General features: G+C 39.7%; 1 protein-coding gene across 3 annotated transcripts in view; it reads left to right on the top strand.

The window, feature by feature from the left end:
* LOC138761905 (contactin-associated protein-like 5) overlaps window positions 1-26,256 on the top strand; it is an 857,011-nt gene that overhangs the window by 765,601 nt on the left and 65,154 nt on the right. For 2 of the 3 annotated variants that reach the window (XM_069934855.1, XM_069934854.1), the window contains exon 22: window positions 6,228-6,446. The exons of the other annotated variant lie outside the window; for it this stretch is intronic. In XM_069934855.1, coding sequence (XP_069790956.1) covers window positions 6,228-6,446 — 219 coding nt within the window. The remainder of the gene's footprint in view (window positions 1-6,227; window positions 6,447-26,256) is intronic. 3 annotated transcript variants of the gene reach the window in all.

The raw sequence follows: 26,256 nt of genomic DNA, 5'->3' as shown, positions 1-26,256 counted from the left end.
AATTATACAGTTCTTGGTGGGTTAGGTTTGGTAACAGAGAAAGGGAAGGGTGTTTTAGATATAGTTAATTTTACCAGCATTTGCAATAATTCAGTGGTGAATAGGAAAATGTGATGTTGGTAACAAATATTTAACTATTACTAAGAACTTTAAAGTTTTGACATTCAAAAGAAATTTCTATAGATATGTGGCTAGGAAGGGCTCAGAAGGATATGGGCCAAATGCAGGCAAATGGAACTAGGCCAGAATATCAGTTTGGGCAGCATTGATGAATCAATGCACATGACAGCAGTGATTAAAAATGAGCCCAGATGATTTTTTATTTAAAATAATATTTTTAATTATTGATCAACAATTATATAACACCTACTCTAATTTAACTTGCTTTTCTAAACATAACTAAATTTATATACAATTATCTAACTTACTCTAAACATGCACATGTGTGGAAGACCCCAAGCCACTACAGCTCAAGGCTCGATTCTCAGAAAGCAGTTCCAAGTTCAGAAATTCAGCTTTAGATGATTGAGACACACGGGCCTTAAATTAATGCAGAGACATGCAGGCTTTAGATGGTTGAGGCATGCAGGCCTCTGATGAATGGTGAGATGCACAGGATTTAAAATGAGTGGGACACGTAGGCTTTAATATCAGTGAGACTTGCAGGACTTGAGATGAAGTTAGCAGTTCCCGAAGTGGGTGACAGAATGTTGATTACTCACGGCACTTGTGTTGAGGTGCTTCAGAGAAATATCCTTTTTAGACAGGTGCCTTCTTCGGCATTTAGAACCCTTTTTGTCAGTGAGTTGGATAGAGTACAGCATTTCTTCTGCAATTTGTAAACCCTTTTTGAGTGCCAGTCCAAGTGGTCCCTCATCCATCTATAAGCTAGAGGAGGAAATCTGACATTCTGTCTATAACCACACAATGAGGCCAAGGTTGGCTTCTTAAACCCACAAAAGAGATCAAAGAGCTGTTTACTCTTGTACTGCTTCCTTAAAATGGCATCTTGAGCAAAATGTGTACTGTCTTTTCAAAAAGTCGGTCACATGGTCTCTGCTCCTGGTTTCTCCAGGACTGCTCCCCATCACTGCAAATGTATCACTTTTTGGAACATGCTGCCTTTGAAGCCTGCTGCTAGTTCACTGTCACTTTCTGAAACATTCAGGGTTATTCTAAATCTGTTCTCTTAAAGGTCTCACACAATAAAATGAACTGAAAAATGGGAGAACATCATAATGATACTGAGTTTATTGTCATGCACCACATCATCCTGCAGATTTCCAGTATTAATCTGTCCAGAGTTGTTCTGAGTCCACTCCATTTTCAATGATTTTAGCTCTGCACAACACAATGGAGGGTTTGGTAAATGCAGTAACTCCATGGGTCAAAATTGTTTTTGCCACAGTTGCTTGTATATTGAAATTTTTAATGTTTTTTTTCCTCTCCAAACTGTTTCTATCTCTGCACATTGGAGAGAAACATCAAGTATTGTTATTTATACATTAGTTGTGCCATTCTATTCACTCACATGTTTAAAGTATCAACAAATTCTGCACTTTAAAAAAAAATGATGGCACTTTGAATCATTCAGTTTCTTTTGCTTCTCAGCAGGACCCCTCTACTTGCAGATAATGAACCATGCAATGATCAAATAAGAAAATAGGGTATTCAGTCACTTTCTATTTCTCTGACATTACCTGATATATTTGATGATTTTTCTTTGTGCAATAACAATTCAAGGGATATGACAATTAGCGTCAAACCAAAAAAAAACTGCATTTTTCACACAGAAAGTAAGTAAATCTGAAAGGATACATAATTTAGGGAGATAGTGGGTCTCTGATCAACATTACCCTCAAGCTGTTCCTTGTAGAGACAATTTCAGAATGCAATTGTGGGGTAAGAATGTGGTGCTCTTTTAAAACACAGTCAAATTCATTACTTTAGGAGTTAAACAGAAAAGTCTGTAGACACTGTGTAATGCAATGCACAAAAATGCAGGAGAAACTCAGCAGGTTTTCTATAGGAAGCATACGGTACCAATATTTTAAGCCTGAGCCCTTTGTCAGGGGCTTATTTTAAGATACTTGCCGGACCTGGATTTGTATCAAAGTTGTGCCGAGTTTTTCACAACAACCTCTGATCATGGATTGTATAAAGAATAAAATCACTGCTGGTGGGTTGCATAATGAGAGGTGATGAGTCAACATACAGGAGGGAGATTGAAAATTTGGCTGAATGGTTTACCTTGCACTCAATGCCACCAAAACCAAGGAATTGATTGTTGTCATCAGGAAGGATAAATCAGAGGTATATGATCCAGTGATCATTAGGGAATCAGGTGGAGAGGGTGATCCTTCATTTCACAGGATCTTTCCTTAACCCAAAAGACTAATGGCATCATGAAGAAAGCCCTCCAAAGGTCATTGACACAGCCTAGGACATCAGAGACAAACCCTCCCCACTATCAAGAGCAGGCAATACTGCCATTGGAGAGAAGCAACAATCATCAAGGATCTGACAAGTTTAGCTGAAGGATGCTCCATGTGGGGTAGAAGGGGTCTTTTGCATGCCCTCTTTAGACATCGGTCCTGGTAGATCATATCAACAGGGGGTGAGGGTGTGGAAACCACAGTGATCTTCTCTGCCACTCTTATGGCCCTGTGGATTGACCTCAAATCCAATTCTCCACAGCATTTCTAATACATTATGATGCAGCTCACTTCAGCAGGATGCCCTCAATAGGGTTCCTGTAGAAGGTTGACATGATGGTGGCTGGTAGCCTTGCCCACTTCAGCCTTCTCACAAAGTGCAGTTGCTGTTGTGCCTTCCTGGTAAGTGAGGAGATGTTGTTTGTCCATGATAGGTCACTGGTTAAGGGGACTACAAGGAACTTGGTGGTTTCTGCACTCTCCAATCGACTGATCATTCTTGGTCCGCCTCAGGTCTATGATCATCTCTTTCTAGACCACGTTGAGACTCTGGTTGTGTCAAGAGCTGTGTAAGGAAAATGGTTATGAACTTGGGTGCATCCTTGCACCTTAACCTCTCTAATCCTCATGCTGCTCAGTTTTTCATGTTTTTTTTCTTCTCTTGAATGTTTTTTTTTTAAAGTCTTCCTCTGGGTACATGTTATATCAGAGATTCTGTCTGTCAAAAATAACATCACATTGACAATGCAGTATAATTATTTAAATCAGCACTGGGTATTGATATATTAGCAATGGGAAGTCAGTTCAAAAAATGTAGCGTTGTCATTACAACATTGTATCTCTGTCTCTTCCCCCCCACCCCGATTTGTTTTCCCTTCATATCCAGCTCTCCACTCTTAAACTTTTTGTTATCTAATATATTGCATGTTCAATTCACTCAAAATATTTTAAGTCTAAAATATTTCTGAAGTTTCAGAAATATGGCAGCCAATTTGCACACAAATACCAACATCAGACCATTCAGCAATTCTGCACATAAGAGTGAAGACATTAGGAATAGGAGCATGTCCGTCATTTAGCCTTTTGAGCCACACCTGTTGTTCAAGAACATGACTGATTTTCTACCTCTTCATTTTCCTGCCCCTTTCCCCATACTCTGTAATTCCTTTAGTGTCCAGAAACCTACCAGTCTCTGTTTTGACCGAGTCTCCGCAACTCTCCAATATAGAATTCACCATGATCTGCAGGATCCTCATCTCAGTCCTAAATTAACTGCCTATTATTTCCTGAGTTGGATCCAACTTTTCAGCACCAATGAACATTCCTGCATCCAGCTTGTGAGGCCTGCAGAATGTTGTATGTTTCAGTGAGATCTCTTAGTATTTATTCTCAATTCTCGATAACTGTGATGCGCTGCTGCAGAAGGAAGCCAACACAAAACTCGAGAAAGACTGTACAACTGGCTTTATTCAGTTAAAAATCTCTGCTACAGTGGTAACTCCTAAATGACTGCCCCGGAGGGGCTGGCTCAGCATTATATCCCGGGTGATTGATTGACAGCTGGCTAGGTGGAGTTTGGTCTATTCAGGACAGCTGATTGACAGCTGGCCAGGTGTGATCTGTCCTTCGGTGATCTTCCTGCAGGTACAGAGATCACCCCCTGCTGTAGGCTAGTGGTGTATTGCCACAATAACACAGCCATAGTCTTCCTCAGTTCCTACTTAAACCTCAAGCCAGTCTGGTGAATCTTAATGAATTCAATCAATTGGCAAATATTTATTTTCTTGGGTAGGGAAACCAAAACTATGCACAATACTTCAGGTGCTATCTCGCCAGTGGCCTCTATAAATAGAGTCAGACCATATTGCTCCTATATTTATGTCCTCTCATTGTAAAAGCCAGCATACAATTTACTTTAAGTGAACCAAAAGAAACTGGAGGGGAAAGGTGGGTCAGGCAGCATCCATGGAGAGAAAATGTCATTCAATATTTTAGAGCAGGATTTTTTTTTTAGTTGACCTAAATGTATGACCTCAGTACAAGGTCATTTAGGGTCTTTGAACAACAAGATTAACCATTCTCACCATTTATATTAAAAAAATCTGCAGATGTGCCTTGAGCATTAAAATGGAGAACCACCGATTAATTCAACGTTATATTCGCTTACAATGTCCTTTCTCATTCATTTAGCTTGCTTATGGTTACTTTAAAGCCCCTTTGCATTCCTCTTCTTACTTTAATCCACCTCATTTCGTATAATCAGCAAATACAAAGCCTTCCGCTAAATCATTGGTACGGATTGTGAATAGATGCATGGATGTATCTTTTTACTCGTAGCCTGCCACTCTGAGAAGTTCCATGGCAAATTTCCCTGAATATTGAATGGAAATATCTTCCATGATTCTATTCAATATTTGGAGAGTTGAGCCCATGATTTTCTTTTGAATAAGAGTGAGCAAGCTTAACAGGGAAGTGTTCAGACTGTAATTATATAGCAATACACCAAAATGTTGGAGAAATGCAGCAGATCACGCAGGTTCTATAGGAAGTAAATAGTGAGACCTTTGGTAACCCGGGTCAATACATGTATTATATGCCCACAAACTAATATGCATAGAGATTGGCAAAGAGACTCATGTGGACATAATGGGATGACATATGTTGAATGCTGTTTTCGGAGAGCAGTAGCAATCATCAAGGATCCACAACACCCAGCATGTGCTCCATTTTCACTGCTACCATCAGGAAAGAGGTTTAGGCACCACAAAACTCACACCACCAAGTTCTGCAACAGCTGCTACCCCTCCACCATCGGACTCCTCAACAACAAACTTAATCAGGGACTCATTTAGGACTCTTTTTGGGTTTTTCCCCCTTCTCTGCATTGTGCAGTCAGTTATTTATACTTCTTTATTTGTTTAAATGTGTATATTGTGTATAGTTTTTTTTTTACATTACCAATAAGTGGAAATTCTGCCTCGCCCACAGGAAAAAGAATCTCATGGTTTTATTTGATGTTGTGTATGTTCTCTAGACAATAAATCTGAAATGTGAAATCTGAAGGACTTTTTTTTTGAGTGGTATGGTTCTATAAATTTGACATGTATCCAACTTGTAACAGTCATCCGGTTAAGAATATTGCAATAAATCCAGTAAAGAGCAGAGAAAAAAAAAACATTTAAGACATTAGAAAATGTGAGTCAACATTAAGGAAGGATGACTGAATTCTGAAGACTTACGATTCTCAGTAACAATTGCCAGTTGATTTTAAAAAAAAAAAAGAAATGCTCTCACAATAGTAATGTGTTTCAATAGCTGATGGCATTAGACATCACTGAAAAAGTGAATATGACGCACAGGTAAATTTGATTAAAATGCTGATGCATTTACAATTAAGTGACTTCAGCTTGTGAAAAATTGACTTCAGCCTTTTCTCTTTTCCCCAAAGTCTAATTAACAATCAATTCCTGCATTCTCACTCTGCAGTGTGAAGTGAATCTCAATGGCAGCAATGACAATGTACATGAATAATTTAAAAATTAATTAAAATCTGGCTATTAAGACTGTATTTGTTCAAAATGTCATAATATGTAGTTTCGTTGTTCATGTGGGGGTTGAGTTATCATATGGGTTCATTAAAAGTTACTTTGATGAAGATTATGATTAGTTCACTGTGAGTAATGTACAACCAGTAATACACATTAACTTGTGCTAAATTAGCCTGTTGGCATCTTTATCATGTCCCGCAGCTGCCCTGGACTAATTCCACACGATGTTTAAATCATATTGCAGACAATGATAATCTGGATGAAGAGGTGCTGAGGGAAAACACAGAAGGCTTCATTGGCTGCCTCTCCTCCGTCCAGTTTAATGGGATTGCTCCACTCAAGGTTGCCTTGCATCATCCTAATTCTCCTGCGGTTTCTGTTAAAGGACACTTAGTGGAATCCAACTGTGGATCTTCAGCCCTGAGTGGATCAACAGCATTCACCACCTCGTCCTCCTTAACAGGTATCTTATTGTAATGTTTGTACATAATGGGATAACTCTAAATGTGAGTACAGGGATTGGTCTCCAGCTATTTAATGAAATCTATGGTGGTGAATCTGTGGAATTCATTCCCACAGAGGGCAGTAGAGGCAGGTTCATTGAATATATTTAAGAGTGAATTAGATATATTTCTTCAGTATAAGGGAGTTAGGGGTTGTGGAGAGAAGGCGGGGATGAGGTACTGAACTTAAGATCAGCCATGATCTCATTGAATGGCGGAGCAGGCTCGAAGGGCCGAATGACCTACTCCTGCTCCTATCTTCTATGTTTCTATGAACCTAATATGTAAAAGGTAAGGACAGGCAAGGACATCCATTTATGGTATGTGAACACAGTACCGACCCACTGTACCTGGTTGGAGGATGGCAAGCAGCATCCATGAAGTGCAGCAAATGAAGCTGCCGTCTCTCTCTGAGTTCCTGCCACCTGTGTCCATTACTGATCTCTGGTGCTGTTTGTGTGGAGTTTGTATGGGCTCCCTTGGGTTCACTCCGATTACTCCAGTTTCTCCCACTTTTCAAAGACCAATGAGGTGTTAATTGGGCAACTATAATTGGAGACGAATCCAGGGACGCTTGGTGACTCTGGACGGGACTCTCTTGCTTCTCTTTCTCTGACTATAAGAGGTGCTTCAGGCAATTTCTGCCAATGGCGAGTCTATCTTGCAGTAGGCAAAAGCAATTTTGTGTAATATGACACTGTTTTGTTGCACAACAATAAATTTAATCTTGAAGTAAAATGGGATCTGTATAAAATTAATTAACAGAAGTAGGTGCCTGATGATTGGACACTCAGTATGTGAAAGATCCTTTTTCCCTGCTATATGTCGGCAGAGGCTGACAGCATCAAGTCCACGCTGCTGAAGATCCAGCTGCGCTGGGTGGGTCACGTCTCCAGAATGGAGGACCATCGCCTTCCCAAGATCGTGTTATATGGCGAGCTCTCCACTGGCCACCATGACAGAGGTGCACCAAAGAAGAGGTACAAGGACTGCCTAAAGAAATCTCTTGGTGCCTGCCCCATTGACCACCGCCAGTGGGCTGATCTTGCCTCCAACCGTGCATCTTGGCGCCTCACAGTTCGGCGGGCAGCAACCTCCTTTGAAGAAGACCGCAGAGCCCACCTCACTGACAAAAGACAAAGGAGGAAAAACCCAACACCCAACCCCAACCAACCAATTTTCCCTTGCAACCGTGTCTGCCTGTCCCGCATCAGACTTGTCAGCCACAATCGAGCATGCAGCTGACGTGGAACTTTACCCCCTCCATAAATCTTCGTCAGCGAAGCCAAGCCAAAGAAGATGGTTCAATAACTCTAATGATGCCACTATTCAATTATCCTCATATTGGGGACCTAGCATTCCAGGAATCAGACTGGTAAATGTGAAGATCACAAGATATAGGAACCAAAGTAGGCCAATTAGCTCATCAAGTCTGTTCTGCCATCCTCCCACTCAGCCTCACTTCCTGGCCTTCAACATCCCCCCTCCCCCTGCCCTCCACCCCCATTACCTTTGACAGAGGTAGACAAAATTATGAGGGGCAAAAAGATGATAAATTCAAGCAAGCTTTGTTCACTGAGGTTCAATGAGACAAGACCTTGTGGATATTGGCTAAGAGTGAAGAGAGTGTAAGCTGAAGTAGTGAATATGGGCTCAATTTTGACATTTCAGGAAAAAATGGATAGATACATGTATAGGGAGGTTATAGAGGGCTCTGGTCTGAATGGAGGTCAAATGAATAGGCAGAAAAGTAGTTTGGCACAGACTAGATAGGCAGAAGTGTCTGCTTCTGTTCTGAAGAGTCTCTGGTTCTACAGACAAAAGGATGAGCTTTTGCAGATAGATGTAATCATAAAGTTGGACTGCAAAAGATGAGTATTGATAGCATACATTGTGAATTTGATAACAGAAGGTTAATTTATGTCTGGGTGCAGTTGGGAGATGTTTAGAATTCTGGGGCATCAGGATTGGTTTTGGGGGGAATTGGAAACTACACAAATCAAATCCATTCCATTTAAATAAGACTGAGCCAGTATCCTCACACAAAGAGTCAGGGTTAATCTCAATAGGTAAATAAATGAAAACCATCAAGTGAAATTAGAACAAATAAAACAAGTGTACAGAAGATTGGTTAGTTAAGGGTGTGGATATAAGAGATGGGGATGGGGAGGAGAGACAAGGAATAGGGAAATGGGGGATGGAGAGACAAGAAGTGGAGAGATGGGGATGGGGAGGAGAGACAAGGAGTGGGGGGATGGGGGTGGAGAGACAAGGAGTGGGGAGATGGGGATGGGGAGGAGAGACAAGGAGTGGGGAGATGGGGATGGGGAGGAGACACAAAGAGTGGGGAGATGGGGATAGAGGAGGAGAGACAAGGAGTGGGGAGATGGGGATGGGGCAGAGATACTAGGAGTGGGGGGATGGGGAGGAGAGTCAAGGAGTGGGGAGATGGGGATGGGGAGGAGACACAAAGAGTGGGGAGATGGGGATAGAGGAGGAGAGACAAGGAGTGGGGAGATGGGGATGGGGCAGAGAGACTAGGAGTGGGGGGATGGGGAGGAGAGACAAGGAGTGGGGAGATGGGGATGGGGCAGAGAGACTAGGAGTGGGGGGATGGGGAAGAGAGACAAGGAGTGGGGGGATGGGGAAGAGAGACAAGGAGTGGGGAGATGGGGATAGGGAGGAGACACAAAGAGTGGGGAGATGGGGATAGAGGAGGAGAGACAAGGAGTGGGGAGATGGGGATGGGGCAGAGAGACTAGGAGTGGGGGGATGGGGAGGAGAGACAAGGATTATTGGGATGGGGAGAGAGACAAGGAGTGGGGGGATGGGGGAGAGGGATAAGTGGTGGAGAGCTGGAGGACATGCGGGTGGGGAAGAGATTAATTCGGTAATCCAAGGGTTAATGCACACAGATGCTTATAATGTGAGATGGTAAGCTCTGCTACTGGTTGGATGGGTGGTACTTAACAGGATGGCAGGTTAAGTATATAGGAGGTGATGTGACCCTTCTGCCATTTTCACTGGGCTTGCTCTTGATGAAAATATTGTCAGTTTTCCAGTCCCATCCCAGATGCCCATTCTCCATTTTCTGCTGTGTGAATCAATGAGTCATCAAGGATTTTTTTTTCAAATGATGGTCAAAACACATCCTTGCTTAATTTCCTCAATGCTCTCTCTTTGTAATAGAGGAGAGTTCCTCTTTTGGGAGATTGATATGGGGCATAAAAATAATTTTCATGATCATTGAAGCTTTGTGTGCATAATTCAAGCATTGATGATGCGATTTGCATCCTAAAACTTAAAAGAGAATTTAAAAGGGATGTAGGAAATGAAGTCTCAGTGAGTTTCAAGTGAACATGGGAAAGAGGGTGAGGTCAGCTCTGAGAAGAGGGTCCTGATGAATTTTGAAGGAAGCATGAGGAACAGTCACGAGATTTGTTTAAAGGGAACCTAGAGATGTTTAAAGGAAACTTTGGAAATGAGCCATCCATGTTTAAAGAGCATGGGGATAACATCACCCAGTGAACAAGATGCAGAACCATCAGGATTTCCATCAGAATTTCCCTGTATTTCAGAGGTCACACCAAGGCCTACACAGCTTCAGCAGAATGTCTTTATCTTTGTAGAATTTATATTAGGTGCTGATTAATTAAAAATAATTAGCAAGCTGCAAACACCTGTATCCTGACACTCTTATTCATAAGACTCATGCAAACTGATGGTTCCCAATTTACTTTGCAACAGTTTCAAGAATATAACTGAAATTCTAAAATTTTAAAGTGAAGTGCTGGAAAATACTCCGATATTTAGTGGGATCTGCAGATGTTAATGTTCCTGGAAGGTCAAGTCTGCTGTATTAACTCAATGTCTCTCCCAAGATGCAGCTGAAGCTGATGAGTGTTTTACATCATTTTCTGGTTTTTATTGCAAGAATTAATGAGCCTGATAATGGAAAATCATCAGTAATGAATCTATATTGTAGTCATATTTGCCACATAAACATTGCTAATAATCTACAGGAATTTAATAACAATCTAATAAAAATATAGCAATAGGAATTATCTTATAAGTTCCTCAGACTTGTTCTTGCATTCATACATCCACTGGTACAAAACTAAAATACTGCAGGTCATGGAAATCTGAATTTTTTTTAAAATCACAAGATGATGGAAAAACGCAGAAGGCCAAAGGGTATCTGTGAGTGATAAAACATTGTTAATGTTTCAGGCTGTGATCCAAAATGGACATAATTAGAAATAAATTGGTTTGACAATGCAAAGGAAAGGTTTGGTGAAAGAGAGAACAAAAGAGAAAACTGCCAATATGAAGCCACAGACTCACAGATAATTTCCAGCATAGAAGGAGGTCATTCCATCTCCGAGGCTGTACTGACTACATATAATAAGTCATTTACACCTACAATGCACTCTTCCCATAACCCTGCACGCAATTCCTTTTTGAGCATCTCACGATTAAATCTGTCTCATTTGATGGTACAATCTAATATAAAATCCTTTTCACTTTTGGTGCATTGTTTTTCACCTCTCTCAGAACAGTCATTTCTCCACATCTACTGTTCTATAATAAAATTATGTCATCTATGCTTTGTTCCAACTGATATTACTCCCTCACCCTCATCCTAATTCTACATTTACCTGAGTATTATTTGAGTTAACTATCTAGATTGCACAAACACAAACTTTTTCACTCTGCTTTGAGAGTCAAGTTTATTGTCATTTGATCAAACAAGTACAGACTGATAAACCAGCATTCTCTGGTCCTTACTGTGAAAAAAAAACAGACACAATACACACAGAGACAAATAATACATATGCAGGGCAAATATTATTGGTCATTCAGCATTCTCACTGCACGTGGGAAGAAGCTGTTCCTCAGCCTGGTGATGATGGCTCTGATCCTCCTGTATCTCTTCCCTGATGGGAGCAGCTGAAAATGCTGTGTGTAGGGTGAAAGGAGTCTTCAAAGATTTTGTGCACCCTCTTCAGACAATTATTCTGTTAGATTATGTTGATGGGGGGGGGGAAGGGAGGCTCCAGTATCCTTTCTACCACTTTTAAGTTCCTGTAGATTGATCTCCGATTAATTTCTCTGCAGTAACCATACCACATTGTGATGCAGCTGCCCAAGAGCTCTCAATAGAGCTCTTATAGAGGTTGACATAATAATGGTTGGTAGCCCTGCCTGCTTCAGTCTTCTCAGGAAGTGCAATCACTGTTGCACCTTCCTAACAAGTGAGGAGATGTTGAGTATCTACAATAGGTCACAAGTTAATGAACTCCAAGGAATTTGGTACTCTCCACTCTCTCTAATACAGTTATTGATGTACAGAGATGTTGGTGGTGGTTCCTGGACCTCCTGAAGTCCATGATCATCTCCTTCAACTTGTTCACATTGAAACTTGGATTGTTATTCTTGCACAATTTCATGAGATTTTTCATCTCTTCTTGATAAATTAGCAAAGAAGCTCTATGGGATGCTGGGCTTCATTGATAGGGAGATTGAGTTCAAGAGCACAGAGGTTCAAATTTCTGGGTGTGAATATCTCCGAGGATATGTCCTGGAGCCTCCACATTGATGCAATCATAAAGAAGGCTTGCTTTTGAGGTGTATGAGGAGATTCAGAATGTTACCAGAGACTTGTAAACTTCTACAGGTGTACCGTGGAGAGCATTTTGGCTGGCTGCATCACTGCCTGGCATGGAGGCGCCAACCCTCAGTACAAGAATTAACTCCAGAGGGTTATTAACTCAGCCTGCAACTTCTCAGGCACCAGACTTCACTCCCTTGAGGACATCTAGATGAGGTGGTGTCTTAAAAAAGCAGCCTCTATCGTCAAAAACCCCACCAACCAGGCTATGCCCTCTTCACTCTGCTACCTTCTGGAAAAAAGGTACAGGAGCCTAAAGACAAGCACTCAAATCACAAGGACAGCTTTTTTCCCCACTGCCATTAGATTCCTAAATAATCAATGAAACATAGATACTGCTTAATTTTCATAGACTATCATTTTAACTTTTTTTTATAGTTATGTTGTAAGATGGTTATAATTTGAATGTTTGCACTAATAATGCTTCTGCAAAACACCAAACTTCATGACTTGTTAATGACAATTCTGATTCCAATTCTGAGATCATGTTTCAACTCTACAAATCTCTGGTGACACCACACCTACTATAGGTCACTTTATTAGAGGAAGGATGTAGAAGCTATGGAGAGGGTACAGAGGAGATTTACCAGGATGTTACCTGGATTGGAAAATAAGACTTGTGAAGCAAGGTTAACAGAGCTGGGACTTTTCTCTTTGGAGTGTATAAGGATGAAAGGAGACTTAATTGAGTTTTACAAGATTGAGAGGCATAAATAACATGGACATCCAGTGCCTGTTCCCAGAGCAGGAATAGCAAACACCAGGGGACATGTGTACAAAGATAAGGGAGGGAAGTTTAGCAGAAACATCAGGGGTAGGTTTTTCATGCAGAGAGTTGTGGGTGCCTGGAATGCCTTGCCATGGATGGTGGTGGAGGCTGAATCATTCGGGGCATTTAAGAGACTTTTAGACAGGCACATGGATGGAAGAAAAATAGAGGGTTACAGGGTAGGGAGGGCTTAGTACATTTATTAAGGAATATATGGGTCAGCATAAGGAGGGCTGAAGGGCCTGTACTGTGCATGTAATGTAACTCATCATTGTTGCTGATGAAGCCAACAACTGTTATGTCATCTGCAAACTTGATGACACTGTTGGAGCAGGATCTGGAGATGCAGGAGTGGTCTGAACACAGCCCTGAGGTGTGCTAGTGCTCAACGTGATGGTACTCAATTTTCTGATACCAACCAGGACAGACTGTGTCCTTTCCATTAGGAATTCCAGGATCCAATTACAATTATTGGAATCTAGTGAGGACAGCTTCTCCACCAGCCTCGAGGGAATGATTGTATTAAATGCTGAGTTGAAGTCAATGAACAGCAGCCTGGTGCATGAGATGTCATTCTCCAAGTGGGCCAGGATGGAATAAAGTGACAAGTTTATAGCATCATCTATTGAACAGTCTCTTCTAGGCAAATTGAAATGGATCCAGCATCTCTGGGCAGTATGCTTTGATATGTTCCATCACCAAAGCATTTCATAATGGTGGAGATTGGTGATAATACCTCTCTGTGCCCATGAGATCAACCTGAGCTTCCTGTCTAATCATTTAATGAAAAAAAAGCTATTCCTTGAATTTTTTCAGTAAATATGTTCTGCACCCTGTCTGAAGCTGTGTTAACCTTCTTAAAGTATCTCAATGAGAACTGGATACAATGCTTCTGTTAGGGCTGGACCTTTTTTGTAAATATTCATCACAATTTTCTCTTTCCTATACTCTCTGTCTATATTTATAAAGCCCAGTATGATTTAAAGTTTCAAAACCTTTTCTCAGCTTGCTCTGTCACTTTCAGTCCTCTATGCAAATATACCCTAAATGTCCACGTTCTTGAATGCCTTTGTAGAATTGTGCCCCTTTGTTTATATGACCTCTTCTCACTCTTCCTGCCAAACTGTAATCCTTTACATTTCTCGTCACTAATTGGCAGCTGCCACCTTTCAGTCTCTTCCACCAGCTTGCCAATGTCTTCTTGAAGCCTGTAACATCAAATATTATGTCATGTCAAATGTAGAAATTGTAATGCAAACTCAAATCACTCATCTATATTGAGGCAAGTGCTCTCTTGGGAATTCTTTTGCATCCTTCTCTCCTATCTGAAAAAAGAATAATTTTTCATATTCTAGTTGCTTCAACTTTTCTAATTTTCTATTCGTCAAACATGGAACAATATTCAGTCCTTTCTGATTGATTCTATATATTCAGTCTTAGGGACCTATTTTGAAAGACAGTATTGTCTTTGACTGACCCCTGTGGAGATTGGTTATTGCTCGATAAGTGAATTTTACGGTTGCTTGAGATTCTGTGTTGTGTGATTGCCGAACTAACAACTAGGTGCATAAAGTTTAAACTTCAATATTTTTTACCTATTTATTTTCTGAGAATTTTTTTTTTTTTGCTGGCTGCTTGAGGCTGCCGGATACTTGAATTCTAGAATACAGGGATTTTACTGTATATACCTTATCATTTGTATTTCCTTTATCGACCTCTCCATAACTTCACCAACATACTCTAAAATGTATGGCACTAGAATTGATTGAACTGCTGCCTAACAGCTCCTCCAACAAGGTTCAATCTTGATCTGCATTGCCGTGTGGAATTTCGATGTTTTCCTTCATATCAGTTTCTTCCCAAATGCTGGTTGGTAGATTCATTGGCCATTGTAAATTGCCTCTGGTGTAGAGCATGTTCATGGATAGTAGAATAAAGAGGAGGGATTGTAATGGGAATGTGGGGAGAATAAAATGGAATTAGTGGAGGATTGGTATGAATGGGTGCTTAATATTGAGCATGTTAGAAAATGGTGTTTCCATGCTCTATGACTCAAGTTGATTTGAAGGAATTTTATTTCAACATATCTAAGCTGGCTTTCCTCAATACAATACAAATTTGTTCAAGCTATGCTGGCTGATGTTGATTGTTTCTGGTGATCCCCTTCACTGAGGTTAAATTGATTGTTTCTTAAGGTAATGGTGTCCTTTAAGGAGAAGATGGTGCCTCAGCATTACATCTCACAGAACTCCTGACAATGCAACACTTCCCAAGAATCGGACTGACTTGTCAGCCCAGACCTTTATGCTGAAATTTCTGGAGCAGGAGATCAGGATTGTATGATGAAGTTAGGCAATTAAGTCAAGATTCTTTAGGACAGAGATTCCCAACCTGGGGTACATGTACCCCCCAGTCATACATTTGCACTTTATAGGGGGTACATTGGGTCTGAGAGAATAACCACTACTGTACAATACATGGTGTTGTAATCTGCAGTCAGGTTGCACAATGTCATGTTTTTTTTAATCCTTAATTTTTAGGGGTACATGGGAACTTATAAAAATGCCCAAAGGGTACAGAGGAACAAAAATGTTGGGAACCCCTGCTTTAGGATGTGATTGAGTTTGCATTGAAAAGTTCTGGATCTTAAGTACAACAGAAGTATGTCTGAAGCTGAGATTGCCTAAACTCAATGCTTCACTTTGCACAGTTTATTCTCTGTGGGTTGGAAAGCAAGTGTCCATTATCTCCGCACCTGCCAATGTCTCTCATTCCTTCATTTGCATCAACAACCTAACCATTGTCTTCTCTATTTTCTTTGTTAAAATTAGTTTACATTCTCTCCCCTATAGAGTTTGGAAGACTTCCCACAAAGGCATTGGACTGCACACTGTTGTGGTGCAGCCTGTCCAGTCTCTCAAGTCCTAATCCCAATGCCCCATCATTCTGAACCTCTCCTTTCTGGATCAGTTCTCCAACACCATCTGTGGTCTTTATTTCCACTGATGTGTGGCACAGAGTGTAATCCACAAATCTTTGCTAGAACATATAAAATAGAACACGGGATACTACAGCACAAATAGGCCCTACAGCCCTCAATGTTGTGCCAACATGTACATTCCCACCAAAATAATCTAAACCTTCGTACTTCCTAACCCTCTTTTTATCCTTTCATCCATGTGCTAGCTTAAAAGAGTTTCTTAAATGCTATGAATATTTCAGCCTCCACCACCATCCCTGGCAAGGTATTCCAGGTGTCCACAACTCTGTATTTATATTTAAAAATAAAACTTATCCTTGATGTCTCTGCTAAACTTTCATCCCTTCACTTTGTACAGATGTCCTCTGATGTTTGGTATTTCCACCCTGGGATGAAAAGCACTGGCTGCCTACCTTATCTCTGCATCTTATAATCTTGTACACCTCTATTAAATCGCCTCTCATCCTTCTACCCTCGAAAGAGAAAAGTCCAAGCTCTGCTAATCTTCCCTTGTAAGACTTATTTTCTAATCCAGGCAACATCCTGGTAAATCTCTGCTGCACCTTCTCCAATGTAGTGACCAGAACTGAGCCCGGCAGCTTAATTTTATTTTCATAACTGATTAATATCTCACACAGGATTTCATTGTTTATTGAATTACCATAACTTGTTTTTCACTCTTGGGGTTTAGAATTTTCTCCAGCAACTTCATGATATGTTTAACCCTAGCATGAGAGAACATCAGTCACCACATTCACTACATCAGAAATGTCCATCTGCCATAGATTTCCTGACATCTATTTCTCTCCTAACATTTATTTCTCCCTCCTGGTACAGTTGAGCCACCCTTCTGAGGTCTTTGCACTTCTCGGGAACCCTTCCTGGTTCCGAAGTAAAATACCAGATGTTCCTGAAATACTGTCTGTTGTTTATTACTAAGAGTTGGAAAAAGCTGTATCGAAATTATGGGAAGTCCAACATTCCTTTTTGTGTTGTGTATACAATGAATTCTCAATCCCTTTGGATCGCCATAGTTTCTCAATATTAAAAATAAAGCTCAGATCTATACATTTGTATATATACATACACCTTAATATATATTTTTATATATGTATACAGCGTTTGTCCAGCTGAGTTTCTTCAGCAATGTGTTTTTACTCAGATCTATAATTTTCTGGTCTAAAATGTTAAACTCACATTTGCATTTAAACCTATTTGCCTTTTATACTTTCCACAGATTTAATCTATTACTATTACTTAATATTTCATTTGTTTACAGTACTTGGAATTGTTGGCAAACTCAAGTACCATAATTAAACCTAACTGAAAGCTCAGTCCTGTTGGCAGACACTTCTACATGTGGTCTCCTTGTCAACTAAAAAACAAATGTTAGAACTTGACATAATGAGCAGTCTATTATACCTGTCTCTGCTCTTGTGTCACTCCTCAAAAAGAATGTAACACTTAATTGTCCAAACGAATGATAGCTCTGGCATTGCATGTCTGATTGCCCAAACTGCTTCAATAAATTTATATTGAAGCTTGATCTTAGAAACAAATGCACCATCTGGGACTTGGTCTGCCTTCCTCTAGGAACTGTTGTCAAAATGTGGGCTTGTAAATAAGAAGGTGTTTGGAATTACGCTTGACAGCCTCTTGGGCTGGTGTCTCACCCTGTCTTCACTCAGAGTGGGGGATCTGACTGCTACTTCACTGCATTGAGACAAGCAGTGATGAATGGAATTTCAATGAGCAATTGCTGAAATGGTATTTCTTGTTGAGTTGGCACTGTTGTTGAGGCTGTTTGGAAGCTTTATTGTAATAAATATAAAAGATAAAATAGAACACCTTGAGGGCCAAGATGAGCAATTTTGTCTTGTCCACCCATTATATGAATTATTTGGATTTTACTTTTCACTGGTATCAGGGGAAAGCAAAGTGGGCGTGTGTTGCACAGTTAGCCTGCTCCCACCCATTTTACATCCCATTTTGAAGAAGCAGTGGTTTCTTTCAAATGTTTTCAAAAATGAGGCTCACTTTTTGACTATCAAATCTGTTCCATTTGTGATGGAATACTCTCCAGCAATCCACATCATTCATGACAAAGCAGGCCGTTTGATCGTGACATTATTACAGTGAGTATAACCTAGGTTCATATTGGGTGCTGTCTATAAGGTATTTGTAAATCTCCCCATGATCTACATTGGTTTATTTTTCCAGGTGCATCAGTTTCCTCCTGTCCTCCAAAATGTATGGGGCACATTATTGGCATGGGATTCATGGTGCTAGAAGGGCTTTCTACTGTGATGTCTCATTAAAATTAAAATAAGAACTTTTTTTAAAACAAAAAGGAACAGCAGGATGTCACATGTCCCCTCAAGATTGCCATGCAATGTGATCATAACCAATCTGCCCAGGCTTCATCGGCTTTTTTTGCACTGGTTCCCAATCAATTCACAGATCTTTCAAAATGTGCCAACTTGCTCTTTAAATACCCACAATGATCCAAGCTCTACTGTCCTCTGAAACAGAGAGGAAATTCCTTTATATTCAGTTTTAAATTAATGCTCCTTAAGCATCTGGCATTTCTTTATGCCACTATTGTCACTTTCTCTACCTATCAGATTCCAGCACTGGCACCCTTTATCTTCTGATCTCCACACCTCCATGAATCACCCACCTTTTGTCGGGCATCAGCCAATCTACTGTCTCTGTTCATCATGCTTCACCTCTCCCTGGTTTACAAATCCCACATGAACAGTTGTCTTACATCTCCCTTCCTCACTTCCCATCTTGTCCTCTTACTTCTTCTTATTCCCCATTTTGACAGAGTTCTGACTCAAAACGTTGACCTTTCTCTTTCACCCACTGATGCTGCTCCAACTTCTGAGTCCTCCAACATATTACGTTTCGCTTTAGATTTCATCCTGTTCAGTCTCACGTGTGCCCCCAAATCTTGTAACTGTGTCTCCTTGTTTGAGATTGTCCCACTAATGCAAGCATCCCCACATCTACCCCATCATGCCTCTTCAGGATCTTGTCTCATTCTTCTCACATTTCCCTGAATAGTTAATTCCTTCAACTTTAGCACCTGTGAACACAATGTTAACTATCAGTAAAATGCATTGCAGGGATTCATCAAAGCTCTTCAACAGCAGCTCCCAAACATATAACCTATTCCAACCAAAAGAAAAAGGACTCTCCATATCTCAATTCCAACCAAAAGAAAAAGGACTCTCCATATCTCACACCATCCTGATTTAGAAGTATCATCTCTTCATCATTGAGTTCAAATCCTGGAATTTCCTACCCAATTGCTGAGTCAAAACACCTTCACCTACCAATTGCTGAGTTGAAACACCTTCACCTGGTCATCTACAGTAGCTTTAATAAGAGAGTTGAATTGCTTTATTGGCCTGTATACCAAAACACAGTAAAACCGTCCAATATCCAGCACCTATGGGGATTGGTAGATGCTGGATAAGTGAGATTACATGTTGCATTAACTGGCAAATGCTGGGGGCTGGGGGTGGGGGGTGGTGGTGGTGGAGGCATCAATTTTAAACTTTTGTATGTTGTACCTATTTATTTTCCACAATTTCTTTGCTGCTTGCTCGAGCTTCTGTTTGCTTGAGCTGCTGGTGGTTTGAATTCTAGATAACAGGGATTTTACTGTACAGCTTTTTTGTGCATTATATCCAGGCTATCCAAATCTGCACCAGGACATGTTGAGATAAGTAGACCGAAGACTTGAAATTCTCCAGTAGATATTTTTGTTTCTAATTGTGAATTTGGTAAGGATGAATTAACATTATTTGAGCTGCTGGAATGTGCAAGTCACCTGTAATTCAGGAGCCCTGTTAAGATTGCCTTTTACTTCCTGTGATGCTGCATGAGCTACTAAGTTTCTCCAGCACTTTTGTGTCCTGCACAAGACCCAAACATTTGCAGATGTCCTTGTTTAACTTGAAGTGTAATTTTTTTTTTCCAGATTAAGCAGTGAACTGAAGCCTCCTCTAATCTCTCAGGTGAACCTAAAATACTTGATAACACTATTTTGAAGAGTAAGATAATCTATTTAACTCTTATTGTTTGAAGAATGGTTAGTGTCTGGGTCACTCAGTATTCTTCATACAACATCATTGAAATAGATTATCTGCCCACATTATTGCAATGAGAGGATTTCTGCCTTCACTATTTGCTTTGACAGTGAGTTGCACATGCCTAAAACTCTTGAATAACACTTCTGATTATGAGTTCAACCCAAACAAATTGACCATTTTTCTCTCATTGATGCTGTTTGACCTGATGAGTTTCTCTACCAGATTGTTTATTCCTCAGGGAATAGGTTCTTTGTAAACATTCTATTCAAGGCTTTCCCAATGTTATAATGGCAACATTAAATCTCACTCAACAAAAGCAAACAATATTTTGTTACTGTTGAGCAAAGAATTAAGGCTGACATTGCTACTGATGTGTGTGAGTAAACACGACAGCCTATTTGAGCATAGCAGGGTTCGACAACCATCAAACAAGTGAAGGTCCAGTATTGTTGGTGTTGGTTCCAGGAAGTACTTCTGCAAAAACATCAGAAGAACCAATTGATCATTAAAAAGCAATGTGGATTGTTTTGTATTTATTTGAGCAGTCAATAAAACCATACTTTTATCTCTGATAGACAAACTGTGTCACATTGAATAATGTAGCACTTCCCCAGTTCTCTGGAGAAATGCTGTTATTCTCATACTTTCTCACTGCATTTTCTCAATGATCTGCATGGCTCGCATTGCAGTTAGTGCAACACTATTACAGTGTCAATGACCCGGGCTTGAATTCACTGCTGTCTGCATGGGTTTCCCCCAACCTTTCAAAAAAACCTACAAGGCGGGTGGACTAATTGGGATGTTTGGACAGCATGGGTTCATGGGGCAGAAGGACCTGTTATTGCACTGTATGTCTAATTCTTTTTTAAATTAATCTCTATTGTGGCTCCATTAGAACATTCCCAGCTTTTTGTTTTAAATGTTTCAGTACAAGTATGAGAGCATTAAGGTTTATTGTCCTATCCAAAAGTTCAATGCAACGATATAACCACTTACAGCACAGAACAGGCCAGTCCATGCCGTAACAAATCCCCACCCTCCTAGTCCCACTGACCAGCACCGGTCCATACCCCTCCAGTCCTCTCCTATCCATGTAACTATCCAGTCTATCCTTAAATATAACTAATGATCCCGCCTCAACCACGTCTGCCGGAAGCTCATTCCACTTCCCTACCACCCTTCGCGTAAAGAAATTTCCCTTCATGTTCCCTTATAATTTTCCCCCTTCAATCTTAAAACATGCCCTCTAGTTTGAATCTCCCCCACTCTTAATTGAAAAAGCCTACCACATTTACTCTCTGTCCCTTTTAAAATCTTAAACACCTATCAATCTTCTACGCTCCAGAGAAAAAAGCCCTAGTCTGCACAACCCTTCCCTGTAACTCAAACCTTGAAATCCTGTCAACATTCTCGTGAACCTTCTCTGCACTCTCTCTATTTTGTTTATATCTTTCCTATAATTTGGTGACCAAAACTGTACACAGTACTCCAAATTTGGCCTCACCAATTCAATACTCCGATTTATGAAGGCCAACATTCCAAATGCCTTCTTCACCATACCATCTACCTGAGTATCATCCTTGAGGGTACTATTTGCCATCACTCCTAAATCCCTTTGTTGCTCTGCACATCTCAATAGCCTACCATTTAATGCATATGACCATTTAATGCATATGACCATTTAATGCATATGACCATTTAATGCATATGACCATTTAATGCATATGACCATTTAATGCATATGACCATTTAATGCATATGACCATTTAATGCATATGACCATTTAATGCATATGACCATTTAATGCATATGACCATTTAATGCATATGACCATTTAATGCATATGACCATTTAATGCATATGACCATTTAATGCATATGACCATTTAATGCATATGACCATTTAATGCATATGACCATTTAATGCATATGACCATTTAATGCATATGACCATTTAATGCATATGACCATTTAATGCATATGACCATTTAATGCATATGACCATTTAATGCATATGACCATTTAATGCATATGACCATTTAATGCATAAATGCATTGAAAGTTCCAGGCTGATGTCGTAGCATGAGGAATGTTGCCTTGCTAGTGGTGGTTTTATCACATTAAATGCTGAAATGAAGCCAATCAAATGTCTTGTGTGGTCAAAAGAATTTATGACACTATTGTTAAGGAGGACAACAGGTGTTTCCCTGGTAGACCACTCCTTTTTTTTTCCTCAATCAACATGAATAAAAGTCAGATGTAAACAAGAGAGGCTGCAGATTGCAGAAAAAAACTGAACCAACGTACAAAATGCAAGTTTCAGTCTGAATTCTTTCATCAGGAATAGAAAGAAATGAGCTGAAGCCATTTAACAGGGAAGGTGGGGATGAGAGGGAAAAGCACAGGCTGGCAAGTGATGGGTGAAGATAGGGGGAAGAAATGGGGAAAAGTAAGAAACTTGAAGATACAAAGGGAAGGGGTTGCAAAGCTGGAGAAGGGAAAATGTGGGTGATGGGCAGAGAGGGAGGGCTGGAGAGTGGAAAGAGAAGGAAAAGGAGGAATGGGGCAGAGAAAAAGAGAAGAGAAAGAAAGTGGTGGGGGTGTTGAGAGAAAAAATGGGGTGATTACTGGAAATTGGAAGTCGATATTCAAAGTTTTTGTTATTGTCATGTCAATAACAATGTAATATGCAAGTTGTAGAAAAGCAAAGTAGGAGTCACCATGAGCATTGCCTGATACCCCTAACAAAAGGAAAAAGAAGCAAAAGAAAATCCCTAAGAGAGGCTGAATGTCCATGAATTCACCTCTGTCTCCAGTTCAAACGACTAGCAAGCCGAGCTCCAGATCCAAACCTCTGACATAATCAGGAAGCCTTCAGTGCCCAAAGACTTTTGGGAGCCTTTCTTGCCCTCAGCACTTTCTCAAATCTCTGTTCCGAATCTTGGTTGCCATGAGCCACTCTCCAATAGCCCATAACCAGTGTGAGTCCTCGACTGCAAGTCATTAATGGAAGGCAGCCTGTGTGGCTCCTTTAGCCGCTGATTCCCTCGCTGGTGCGCCTTCATGGTCACTGTCCTGTAAGGTCATCTCCTGTGCATCTTCATCTCAACGGGGGGGGGGGGGGGGGGGGGGGGGGTTGTTTTCCCTATTTCTCTATTTCTGTCTGGTTGGAAACTTTCTAGATGGAATATAGGTTGCTTATTTGTTGTGGGATGCTGAGCAGTATGAATTAGTTGCCGTATACACAAAATTACAGCAGTATCATCTCAAGCAACCAGCAAAAAAAACATCGAAAATAAATAGATAAGAATAAAGTCAAGTTTAAAATTGGCATGCCTCACTCTGCCAATCCATGCAGCATACAATCTCAAGCAACCAGAAGATTCACTTAATCAGTATCTACCAATCCTCATGGGTGCCAGATACCAGGAGTTTTATTATAATTGGAAATACACCATTTCATTATATCCTGAGCAAATATGAACAAGGTAAATCCAAACATGTCTGTTTGTATCTATTAGATCACCCTCTTTTCACTTGATGGCCTATTTGAAACTGATTATCATAACGATCTTTGCACACCTCAAAATTTTAAATAATATTTTTTTCTCTGGAAATTATGATAAAGGCTAATGTATTCTTTTTGAAAAATCTTGCTTTTAATAATTATGTGAACTTTGCAAATGACTTCTTTATACATGCCAATATTATTTTAGTACATCATCTCCACATGAAGCATTTTTCTTATTGGTATTTATAATACTGTGCTTTCTTTGTATTATCAACAACAAAACAAGGAACAAGCTCAAAAGCAATAGAAGTGAATCCTTTAAAATTTGCATCTATCAAGTTGTGCTTCCAAGCAATGCCAATATAAACACATCACATATCATATAGATCATGGTAAGAAATAGATTGAATTAAAATTATTAGGACACCTAGAAACTGAGATAATACAACAAAATATAATAATTTTGCAATAGGTACATGAGTACATTCTTAGGAATATTGCAGAGCAGTTTGGCACAGCAGCAGAGAAAATGGAATTAGACATATTCAGAATCCACTGCTGTACACTGACAGAAAAACAGAGTCGTGAATGTTACTGTACATGATAGGATTATGCTTTAGGGTATCCATCCTCAGAATGAAACTTGAGTGATATTGAATAGATCACCATGAGACAGGTATTCATTTTGATTGCTTCCCTCCCTAAATCCTTCTGACTGTCTAACCCCAGAGCATAGCATTGATGAAGACAATTTGATTTAAACTACATAACTTGTATTTATTACATGTCATTGCAAGTCTTCAGCAAAGCAGTCGAAAATTAGACATTTTAATCTTCTTAATTTCATTTAGCAAATGTTACATAGGTAAATAAACACAAATAGATCAATAATCAAGCTTAATAATAGGTTTTGTCATTACTGACACTATGTTACATGTTAATAAAAAATGCATTCACAAAGGAAAAAAAAAGGAAACACTATGCTACCAAATTGACCCCTTACCTACAGAGGCTGTTGGCAAAATACATAGACCACTGTCTGATAATGAAAAGAAAATAAACAATGAGATCAAAAATTAGTTAAGCTTACAAATGTGGGAAATAATTAAGAACCCCATAAGAAATATAGTTTGCATTAATTGCAGTAGCAGAACATCTAATTTTCTCTAAAATCAAACAAGCCATCAAATTAGACAGCCATTTACTGTGATTTGGAGACACAGCATCTTTCCATTTCATTAATATGGCCCTTACATTTTAATCTTAATCAATTTAAATCAGAAGAATGGAAAAGATGGTGTTTTCTAGCATTAAAAAATGTTTCATTTTAGTTGTAACATAAGCAGTAAATTTTAAGGGTTGCAAGAGTCAATTCTAACTCTATCCTTGGAATGGCTGGAAAATGCTGGGATTACTCAGTAGATGTGCAGAAGCTGTGGAAATAGAAAAAAAAGTTATTGTTTGAAGTCCAACAGAAGGGCAGAGGGTTGAAATCCAACCCTCCCTTATGTCAATATGCAACCAAAGTCCCTCAAGCCAAGTGTCATTACAATATTGTTCTTGTGCACCTTCTCTGCTTGATACGTTTATAGTCGTTCAGTGTAGCCACTGGCGAAAAAAAACACTGCTTGTTTTCAGAGCAACCTTTGACCCATTTCTGTGGTATTGCAGTTTGATCATTGATCACATTTTCTTTCTTTATTTCAAATGACATACCTGCTTTTTATTGCATCTGTAATCTGTAAAACAGAAATATGTGGTTAGAAAATAGCTGAATTTAATTCGCATCCCAGAAAATGACAGCCATTTGTTATACACAAGTAGAAAACCTATGAAATAGACTCTATTGCTGACAGTGTATAACGTATGGTTTCATAATATATCAGATTTTATTTCTCAATCAGATACTTACTACGTTATCAGTCCGGGGAAAATCAAATACCATGGGAGGTGGAATGATTTAGAATATTTCTTTCCTAAAAGAAGTCGTGTCTGAATATGGGCTTATCTTTTTCTGTTCTATAATTAATATGGATTTCCTTTAGTGTGTCAAACTTCAGTGAGGTATGATCTAATCTTTAACCAGAAAAGGGAGATGTTTCAAGTCAAAAATCGAACTTTGTGAATGCATATCTCTCTTTCTCAAGTTCTCTCTTTCTCAAGTTCCATCTTCTTCCTACAAATGAACTTCTTCAAGACATCAGTGTGTTCCATTGCAGAATCAGAATTCATTGTTATGAAAATGTCACAAAATTCATTGTTTTTTGACCATATCACAGTGTAAACATTTCAAAATAAATCAAATAGTAAAAGAAAAAGACCAAGTGAGATATGTCTGGTTTATTGTTCATTCAGAAATCTGATGGCAGAGGGGAAGAAGCTATTCTTGTGTTGCTGAGTTCTCGTCTTTAGCCTCCTATACCCTTTTCCCAATGGTAGAAGCTACATTTGAACTGTAATCATATGAAAATGTTGGCTATTTTGTGCACAGTAATGGCTCACTGAACAGATAATCTGCCTCGGAAATGTTTGAGAGTTAACTATTCGTTAGGGTCCCAGGGATAACCCTCTAGATTTTTCTTGAACTAGTAATCACGGAATCCTTTACATCCAAGAGAAGGAATTAACTTTAGTTGCTTCTTTTAAAAGTAGATAGAAAACAATTATTAAATTTAAACATGCAGCACAGTAACAGGCCCTTTCACCGCACAACCCAGTGCCTCCCAATTACACCCAT

The sequence above is a fragment of the Narcine bancroftii genome, chromosome 4, assembly GCF_036971445.1.
Source record: "Narcine bancroftii isolate sNarBan1 chromosome 4, sNarBan1.hap1, whole genome shotgun sequence".
In the NCBI taxonomy this organism is placed as follows: Eukaryota; Metazoa; Chordata; class Chondrichthyes; order Torpediniformes; family Narcinidae; genus Narcine; species Narcine bancroftii.
This window is presented reverse-complemented; position numbering and strand designations above follow the sequence as displayed.